The sequence below is a fragment of the Pollachius pollachius genome (genome assembly GCF_949987615.1).
Source record: "Pollachius pollachius genome assembly, chromosome: 1".
Taxonomy (NCBI): Eukaryota; Metazoa; Chordata; class Actinopteri; order Gadiformes; family Gadidae; genus Pollachius; species Pollachius pollachius.
The window spans coordinates 11,820,622-11,830,828 of NC_136934.1; the positions used below are offsets into that span (position 1 = coordinate 11,820,622).

General features: G+C 41.6%; 1 protein-coding gene across 2 annotated transcripts; it reads left to right on the forward strand.

The window, feature by feature from the left end:
- Nucleotides 1-1,042: 1,042 nt before the first annotated feature.
- Nucleotides 1,043-9,555, forward strand: LOC307082490 (STAM-binding protein-like A). Of its 2 annotated transcripts, none has more exons than XM_079746093.1 (10): nt 1,043-1,178; nt 2,108-2,349; nt 5,155-5,230; nt 5,328-5,423; nt 5,821-6,244; nt 6,464-6,588; nt 7,092-7,229; nt 7,635-7,747; nt 7,924-8,023; nt 8,476-9,555. In XM_079746093.1, the coding sequence occupies exons 2-10, from the start codon at nt 2,147-2,149 to the stop codon at nt 8,530-8,532; spliced, it is 1,332 nt and encodes a 443-aa protein (XP_079602219.1). In that variant the 5' UTR covers nt 1,043-1,178; nt 2,108-2,146; the 3' UTR covers nt 8,533-9,555. The 2 variants fall into 2 exon arrangements, with proteins under 2 accessions (XP_079602219.1, XP_079602220.1); XM_079746094.1 differs by having other exon boundaries at nt 1,064-1,185.
- Nucleotides 9,556-10,207: the final 652 nt, after the last annotated feature.

The following is a 10,207-nucleotide window of genomic DNA, read 5'->3' on the forward strand; positions in this document are numbered from 1 at the left end:
GAAGATGGGTAGGGTTAGGCCGCCCATAGATGTTGATGTTGGTGGCAACAAGACCCAAATGTAATCCAACCCATTGTACACGGAATACAGATCCTCCTCCTTTGTTTGTCTTTCAGTTGTTTCCTGATATGTCATCTATCTGTTTATACAGGATGCATAAAGTGGAAATCTGTAGTGAAAACAAATGTGTTCATGGACATTTTGAAAAAGAATGTTTTAAGATAATTATTATCATTGCCTTTATCACTTTAATTGAAACAATTTGCCAGGAAATAGAATGATATGGCCTCACACTAATTATTTGCCTTGTTACAATATTTGTGCACTCACAAAGACCAATATCGGATCAACATAAGGTGATGATGTCCCACTGCGAGACAGAAACTTACGGACAGCAACTGGCTTGTACGAGCACAATTTGAAGAATCACTTGGTCATCAAGCAGACAATGTATCAGAATCTATTTATATCTGACTCCTAACTCTCTAAAATAGCCTCGATGTCCTGTGTGATGCCAGGTTGCACCATTGCCTGCCACTGCAACACTGGGACTTGGTCATTGTCGTGTTATTTTCATATTTTTGATTATCCAAGCCTATTTATTAGGGTACCATTATACTAGGAAGGCATTTGAGTTAGTTATCACAATTTTCGTAGCATTGAAAATTGCAATGAAGACTTGGGTGAACTCCTCCGACATAGGTAACTTCAAACAAAGTACCAAAGAATGGGCTCGTCCGGGATTTGAACCCGGGACCTCTCGCACCCAAAGCGAGAATCATACCCCTAGACCAACGAGCCACCTACAGGAAATGAACAGATTGAAATTGAAAATAAATTTAAAAGAAAACATGTTTGTATTAAGACATACGTGCGCAAAACAGTGAATCCCTTTTCCCAACTCTCATTTTCTCCAACGTATAGCTAACATTGGGGTACTGACTCGTGAAATATAAATAAATAACTAAATAATAACATAACAAGTCGACTATGCGTCTATACACGTGTGTAATACACACTGTGTATTCGTCAGGCGGAAGTTGTTGTTATTGCGGAAGCAAACCGATGGAGCTACAGCAGCGCACATAGCGACCTAGCTCATTTTAACTCGTGATTTAAATGTTATTTAGCTAGGCCATATGCTGGTCATTGGAAATTTCGTTTCACGGATTCCTTAGGTGAGAGGTAAAAGGCTTGTCTTAGCAACAATAATCTCTTATGTTTTGTGTGAGTCTGTGAAGATCTGAGGTCCTGGCTATGCAAGCTAGTGAGCTAACAGTCAACTACTTAGCCCATATAGGTGTATATCATAAACATGGTGATGTGGGGACGTCGCGTAAACTAGTAGTGGAGAACAGACCTGATCCCCTGCTTAGAAGATCGATAGGCAATCAGAGATCTGTTCAATTTAAAACGTGAATTTCTCATCATGTTTGCCATTGTTGTTTCTGTATGTTTCTATATACCCATAAAATGTGTATTTCGTTCTGCTGTTAAACATTAGTTGACGTGTTCCTTCTCTTTTCCAGTTTAATTAGGCTATATACTAGCAGATGTTTTCTTATTTTGCTGTCTGTCGTATGCACTGACAACGGCAGGGATTTTAAGTGTCATGTAAATGTCAGAAATGGTCAAAAACCAATTATTTGATGTTAATTAATGACAGCTGTAATATCCCTATAGTGATCACACCATAACACGAACATAAAATATATTGTACATTTATCGCGGGGATTCTGAATTGTGAACCCTAGACAATGATGACGAAGCGTGTCTGGTGCTGGTCACTGCTTTCCACTGATGAGTTTACTATATATAAATAGCAGTTCCTTTTCCCGCATTGAAAACCTCAGTGTATTCACATTTAAATTAAGTCAATGACGTCATTGGTTCAAATGACAAATGTATCAATCAAGTCATCTACTTTAAAGTAAACATTGCATACGAATCCTCCTGATTAAGGTATCTCAATGATAGTTTTGAGTTGTTGCTAGTGTTCTGGATCTGTTGTTGAGGCCGCTCAACTCCTATTGTTATCATTATTATTAGTATTATTTTGGTTGTGTCTTATCCCTGGTGACTAAACCAATTGTTCTGGTCTTTGTAGAGTACCGGTTGTGTGTGCGAGGACATAACCAAAGTTATTATGGCGGACCACAATGACATAAGCCTGCCTCCGGAGGAACGGGTCCGTGCCCTTACCAAAAAGGGGAGCTCGGTGGAGGTGAGCGATGACATGCCCCCCCGTCGATATTTCCGCTCCGGCATGGAGATGATCCGCATGGCGCTTATCTACACGGAGGAGGGCAACATCGAGCGCGCCTTTGTCCTGTATAATAAGTACATCACGTAAGTATGGAACTGGCAGTTTCTTTTTTTACAAACAATGCATTGATGTTTGAAGTATCTCAGGGGAGTGGATTGGATTTAAAGTCGCAACGTGTAAGATTAGGCCCTTCCCAGTTAGTAGGCGGGAGGCTTTTAGAAGTCAAAATACTCAATAACATTGGTCTGTGGCTTCAGAGCATGTGGCTTTGCTGGCTGGATGGAGTGAGTGATCCTTGTAAACAAAGAGAGACATAGAGTGGCGAAGTCACGTCCCTTCCGGTAGAGCCCATGGGACCTATGAGATCGAAAAATATGAATGGGTTTCAATGGAGAGAAAGTAATTTCACTTTGGTCCCAGCCTTTATATGCCCCGGATTACACATATGTTGTTTGTGGATTTAAATTTAAATTTTTCATGTCAAGAGTTTGACCGTTTATTGGGCAATTGTTCAGTTAAAGGCTGTAGAGAAAACATAATGAGAAAGACTTGACGTCACGCTCCCTGCGACTGGCGTGGACAAGACAACGATCTCCCCATCGGCTTAACTGAAACTCTCCACATACCCCGACTTATAATGGTTTTCACCTCTTTCGATGCTTTTATCCTCCCTTTGGAAAAAAGCGGTGAAGTGGAGCAGAGAGATCGCCATGTCTGTACCGGAGTTCCAAGTGCGGGAGGTGACGTATATCATTCGCGTCGAGAACAGCAAAGAGCTGTAGTTCACAAAGCGGCCTCACACAAAACCTAACATTATCAAACATCTTGGCGAATTTCTTTAGTTTTCTTTGCTTGAAAAATTATCATTTAAATCCAAAAACAACCTGTGTAATCCAGGGCATATAAAGACTGGGACCAGAAAATAATTACTTTCTCTCCATTGAAACCCATTCATATTTTTTCGATCTCCCATGGGCTCTACCGAAAGGGGCGTGATTTCGCCACTCTTTACGGGCTGGCCTTCATTCTCTTTTTGTAGAAAATGTCGGTAATAGGATCTGATTTGATTGATAACATTATTGAAATCACTATTCATCTGCAATGACTACAGATATGTCCAGGTTATTATAAGCTACAAGCCAGTTGAAATGCTACACATTGCGACTTTAAGTTTGTCATAGACGACAAACTGTGCTAAGCAGAAGGTTTTTACTTCTATGTATTAAATATATTTATTATCTAAAGTGTTGATTTTAGAAAGAAGAAATGCTTTCAGTTTCAGTTAAAGCTCATATACATTAAGTTTAAGCCTTTTAAATAACAGCTCCTTTGACTGGTGTGTTTTGTAGTACATACTGTACATTCTTCTTAATTAGTGCATGTGCTTTGAAGCGAACTGAGTGACAGCTTTATGATTCTAGGTAAAGAAAAAAACATAAGGAAAAACACAGGTGTGTAAATTTCAAAGGTCAGAAATGATAAAACAACCAAAACATTATTCAAACTATTCACTATTAACTATTCAAATAAAAGGTGCCCTGCCCTACTACATCCATCATGGGCTATATTGATATACTGTCACTCTGTGTTGTTTCTATTTGCTTTGAGTACTTTCGTACCCCAACACACATATATGAATTCATTCAAATATAAAAATAAACTTAAGGTTCTTAAGGTTATGAGAGAGTTTAGGACATTCTTTATGACTGCTCAATTGGCATTTTATCAGGTTTTAAAAGGTCAAAGTAACATTCAATTATTTGTAACCATTAAGTCTAGGGGTGTAACGGTACACAATAGTCACGGTTCGGTACGTACCTCGGTTTTTAAGTCACGGTACGGTACGGTTCATAGTTAAGGGGAATTTTTTTAAAAACTGCTTGTTTGTCAACAACGGAGAATGGCCGTAGATCAGCAGCAATGAAAACACCAATAAACTTGGTTATGGCATTTGCATTTCTGAATTCCCAAACGGGTTGTTGAAATAGTGTCGTGAGCTGGGTTTGCACAGCTCGTTTTTTTTTCCCACAGCAACAGTGATATAGTAACACCTGGATGGTGCCATTTCAAATGCGTGTGCTAGGGATGTGCACTTCTGGCAAAAATACTATTCGATATTCGCTGAGAAGTATTCGAATAATATTCGAAAATCGCTCAATCAAGAACCCCGCATGCACGCACCTCGGATACACGCACACACAATGACACAGGGAGAGGCTTATATGATTTGTATGAAATCAATCAGTTTATTTCAACAACTGCGCCATCAACATTCAACATCGAAATTATTTAAACGTGGGCTTAGGCAGATAGACCTACATGCGCCGAAAACGGATCGCTATTTATTATTTAATTAATTGAATTATTAATTATTTATTTATTTACTGGACACAGCCTGCATGACGGTGAACTAGACACGTCAAAAATATAACTTCACACGGTGTCTTTTTACAATTTATTTGTTACCAGCATTCGTAGTGTTGATCAGCAGAGAAATAGTCCGCCAAAGACGTTGACGTCGCTTAGCAACCGAGGACGCTATTCACCACCGGAAGTTATGACGGCCCATGCAAGTCAACGGAGCGTTCAACGGCATTGAGAAGAGCCGTGTAATAAATAGCGATAGTCACATTCATTAGTCGATATTTTACGTGACTCCAACTATTCGACTATTCGACGATCGTTGCCCGCTATGTGCGCCACATTTACGTACCGCGGTACACCTCTGTAACCGCTCCGAAGTGCCTGTACCGTGACGGTTCGGTACAAATACGTGTACCATTACACCCCTAATTAAGTCCTCTGCCTCCTATTTTTTTTACTGAAACCAAATTTTTCCCGTTGTCGATTGTTCATTACATTTTGTTTTGTGGGTGTGTTTTTTTCAGGCTGTTTATCGAGAAGCTTCCCAAACACAGGGAATACAAAACTGCTAATATTCCGGAAAAGAAGGACACACTAAAGGTGCGGAAACATAAGGTGTTCATGAAATGTTCACGTCTTTTGGCTTTTACTTATGCAAAAATACTAACACGGTTTTGTTTCTAATGTCCTCCGGTAGAAACTTAAAGACATTGCATTCCCTCAAGCGGAAGTGCTGAAGAAAGCTCTGCTGAAGAGATTTGAACAGGAGTATGCAGAGTTCCTTGTGAAAAAGGTAACTACCCCATTCCAAGAACTTAACTTTCACTTGAAAAATAATCACAGAATATATGAAACAATAATTAGAATTTAAAATAAAATTATATAAATATAATTTTGATGATGCAGCAGTTGATCATCAAATTTATATAAACTACAACCCAGTAAATACTTCTGTTAAAGACACGCTTGAAACTAATCAGTTTTATAAGAAATGCAGACTTTAAGACTTTTAACGGAAACAAAATAATTCTCCTCTGGGGTCATTCAGCTGTTGAATTAAATGATCATTTAATTTAATTGGAATCAGACCATGTATGGGTTGCTGCATGCTGGGACATTAAGGTTGGGGGCGGGGGGGGAGGTGGTTTAGCTGGACAAACGGTGAACAGGGTGCTTTCGTCCGTGAGCAGAAGGCGGAGGACTTGTCCCTGGCGAGGGAGCAGTCCAAGCGGAGGGCCCTGGAGGCGGAGCGGGAGCGCGTGGTGGAGCTGCAGCGGCGGCAGCGGGAGCAGGAGCAGTTCAGCGCCTTCGAGGAGCTCATCCGCCGGCAGGAGCTGGAGAAGGAGCGCCAGCGGGTGGTGCAGGAGTTCGCCGCCCCGGGCACCCCTCCTCCCGAAGCCCCCATCCTTGCCGGCATCCAGGGGCCCCCACCAGCGTACTCGACAGTCTCTCCCGCCACGCCCCCTCCAGAGAGCCACGGCGACCTCCCGGGTGGCGCCAACAACCTGTACAATGACCCCCCCGCATACACCCCTGGCACAACCACCCCTTCTGCACCCCCCACCTTTGACCGGTCGCTCAAGCCTGGCTCGCTGGCCAGTCCGGACAACAACTGTGAGTTAATCTTCTTCTGAGTCCCGGGGGGGAGGGGCCTCTGAGGAGTTATATACCACACCCCGCCTGCTTTAAAAGTATTTGTTCTTCTGGGCTTAGCTTGTCCCGTTTTTATGACCTACTTTATTTCCTGTTCACAACATGCCTCCGCTTGCAGCAGGCCAGGTTTCAGACCTCTCCTCACGTCCATTGATTCTCATGGTGCTTCATTTGCCACAGGTAACATGGTGGATGCCTTGCGGCAGCTGGTCGTCCCAGGCGAGCTGTGCCGGAGCTTCCTGAGGCTGGCTGAGGCGAACACGAGCAGAGCTGTGGAGACCTGTGGCATCCTGTGTGGCAAACTGGTGAGGTTTTGTTTACAGTGAGCCATGGCTCCAAGGGAGACTGCTGTGTTGTACCAACGCCGGGCTGCACCGCAAGCACCGAATACAGAGCGAGATCTCCATAGCAATCTTAAGAGACGAATAAATGTTTTTCCTTTCTTTTGTTATATTTAGTTATGAAATTGTATAGAAATATGTGGTTATGTGGACTCTTGTACTTAGCTTAGTACAAGCATGCTTCTCTTACAGCAGTTGTTTTTCAAAATATTCCTTTATTCCTGCATTAACCAGATTATGAATGTTAAGCCTGGGGTCGGCAAACCAAATCCCATTGAACAGAACATGTCTAAAATGTCCTCCGGGTGTCTTTTTTATGTAACTTCACTCTAAAAAGCACATGCTTCTTTCTCAATGAATGAGGCATCATGGCGTGGTGTGCTGCAGTCTTTCAACTAATCAACCGAGGGCCATTTCAACCTTGGGACGAGGGTGAATGAATCCTTTTTTTTTTTGTTATTCTCCAGAACCGGAATGCCTTCACTGTGACCCACGTCATCGTCCCGAAGCAGACAGGGGGGCCTGACTACTGTGATACTGAAAACGAGGAGGAGCTCTTCCTGATCCAGGACCAGTATGACCTCATCACTCTGGGCTGGATTCACGTGAGTCAGGACTGGGTTAACACAATAGACACTAGGCTTAGCGCAGGGCCGCTGCTGGCCGTTTCGGTGCCCTACACGAGCAGGGGGGGGGGGGTAAAAACATCTAATTTGCCGAAATTGAGTGAGTGGCGGGCCTGGCTGGCATATTGTACTTCCATTGTGCCCACCATTCCAATACATAGTGCGGTGTGTTGTGTATTGTGTGGAGTCTAATCCTAAAGTTGGTTTTATACAATTTCCAACTAATAGCTTCTCTGGTTCCAATTTTCCACCTCATCTTCCTCCCTCCTGCTCCAGCACATACTGCTAATGCTTGTCTCCTCGAAGCGATGATAAACAAGCATAAATCAACGAACATTTCGGACAAACACACCCAAAGTCTAACTGCGGTTTGTCACCCTCCAGACTCACCCCACACAGACAGCCTTTCTGTCCAGCGTGGACCTCCACACACACTGCTCCTACCAGATGATGCTGCCGGAGGCCATCGCTATCGTCTGCTCACCAAAGTTCAACGAGTGAGTTCAGTTTGGTTGCTTAAAATGCACTTGCGTTGTAACTCCGATCTCGTGTTCAGATCTGGTTTGGTATATAGACACTTATGACAGTGGGACGGATAATATATTTTTATTGTCATGTCTTTTTATGCAACCGTGTGCAATTGGCTGTTTTTGTGTTTTCTGTGACATCGCAGGATTGGCTACTACCGCCTAACAGACCGTGGAACAGAAGAGATCTCCACATGTAAACAGAAGAGCTTTCACCCGCACAGCAAAGACCCTCCTCTTTTCACAGTAAGGGGTCTTCTTACATAATCAAACCAACCACCTGTGATTTCCAAGCATGAAGACATAACCAACCTTAAGGACAAAATAATTAAGAAACTTGTACATAACCTTACACACTGCAAACTTTCCAGCCTTAGATTTAGATTGTATATCTTACATTTTTTACTTTCTTTATTTTATATTTTTGTTCAATAATACTTGTTCCCCTCAGGGCCACACACACAAACAAGCATGCAGACATACATAGACGAGCAGGACATTAACACATACATACCCCCAAATGCACCCAAAAATGTGCGCTCACACAAAACTTCCCATATACATGTTCAGTGGTTATTTTCGTATTATATAATTCTTTCACTGCACCAACATACAAAACACTACAAAACTGTCTAGTAAGTGCAATCTTCCCTGACAATAAAGCTCTTTCTGATCCTGATGTCTCCATTTTCTCACAGCATGCGGGCCATATCACCATCACAGATGCCACAGTTTCCATGTTGGACCTGCGGTAAAGGTGTAGGGTTCGCAACCGGACAAAGACTCCATTATGAAACACATTTATCTCATTAGAGAACAGTTCATCGTACGAGACAGCACAGCGTCATCTACAGGCTCTGGAGTCCTTGATGAACCTCAACCTCGATTTGTTCCCGCTCTCCACTGGAACAATATTGTGACCATTTTCTGCTCTTTAAATTTTCCTTATGTTGCACTTTCCAGGCGAAGCGATGGTTTCAGACAGGCACCTCTTTGCCATGTCTGTCTGTTCTATTTTGCTCCCTTAGTTATAACTTTGAGGAAATAGTATAACTTAGCATTAATGTTTGTCGGTGAAATGTAACTGCAGTACGGGTTATGTATCAGATGTCTTAAACTCTAACTTTTGTCTGTTTTTAATTTAATTGTAATAAGGGTTGGGAATGTCCAACAGTTAAGTGCCAAGAAAAAAGAGGATTCTCGTCATCCAATGATGTTTTTCATTACGATCCTGACTCAGACAGTTATAGAATTATTTTCCTTATTTTTAATTTGTATATTATATCATACTTCCATTATCTATACTGTTGAGAATAACTACTAACAGATGTGGAAGCCAATAGTAACTCAGGTACTGTGGGCAGTGTCCCTGCCTTGTGTTGTGTCCGTTAAATACAAAAAGACAAAGTCCGTGGAATTGTTTGACTAAAAAGGGTCTTGTTTCAAATTGTCATAATCCATTTTTTTTTTTATTTTCCTTATGAAAATATATTTATCAAAGTAAAACGGGGCTATGCAAAGCATCTGTGTTACACGTCCATTTCTCTTCTCTCTGGCGCAATGCTTGAATGTACCAGCTATTGTACATTGCTAATCACCATGGCCACAATGCCTTCCTGATGCCCAAGAAATTTTGTTTTTCTGTTTAGTAAAGTCCATAAAAATATTTTACTCTGATTCAATAACTTCATCAATGTTAATAATCTGACTTAATACGACAACATTTACATTGTACTTACTTTTCACTCATGTTTGTGTTGACATTCATAATTTTGGGTCTGTGGTTTGATGCATTTCAATATAATAATAAAGTTATTAGTACAATGGATGCAAATGAGTGTGACATTCCAAAATGTCTTTATTGCAATCATGATGAAGAGTCAATTGTTGCATTCTGATGATTTGCCGCTAAAGATGTAAGATTAATCATGGAAAGATAAGAGCCAGACAGTTTATTTGGCAGTGATAAGAACATGCATTATTTATTGTATTGCATGTAGTTGCTAGTATGTAGTTCCAGAGACCTTTCTTCTTGTAACCATTCTTAAAACCTAGTATTATTTTAGGTAAAGCTAAAATAATACTAGGTGTCTAATCTAACTTGGCAGGCACTGCACTTCCCAGTATGCTGTGAGTTACGACTTACTCTCACCCTTGTGTAATGGCCTTTCCACTGTTCATTGTTAAGATATCAATACATTTGGAGTGTGACTATTTAACCCTATAGGTGGCAGCAGTCCTCCTAGTACCAGTGTTTTTTTGGGAAAGGAAAGGAGGCATACAGTCATGATGACCAGACTGAGGTTGGGGCATTGTGGACTTGCATGGGACTTACACAAAATTGGGAAACATGAGGATGGACTGTGTGGGGAGTGTGGCAAAAAGCCAACAGTGGAACATGTCGCGATGGAGTGTGATGGACTCTTTCTA

What these genes read in the sequence shown, in the direction of transcription:
- LOC307082490 (XM_079746093.1), top strand. Translation starts at nt 2,147, where the DNA reads ATGGCGGACCACAATGACATAAGCCTGCCTCCGGAGGAACGGGTCCGT. An exon ending in CTGTATAATAAGTACATCAC is followed by an intron (nt 2,350 to 5,154) that starts GTAAGTATGGAA and finishes TGTTTTTTTCAG; the next exon opens with GCTGTTTATCGAGAAGCTTC. An exon ending in TCACTCTGGGCTGGATTCAC is followed by an intron (nt 7,230 to 7,634) that starts GTGAGTCAGGAC and finishes GTCACCCTCCAG; the next exon opens with ACTCACCCCACACAGACAGC.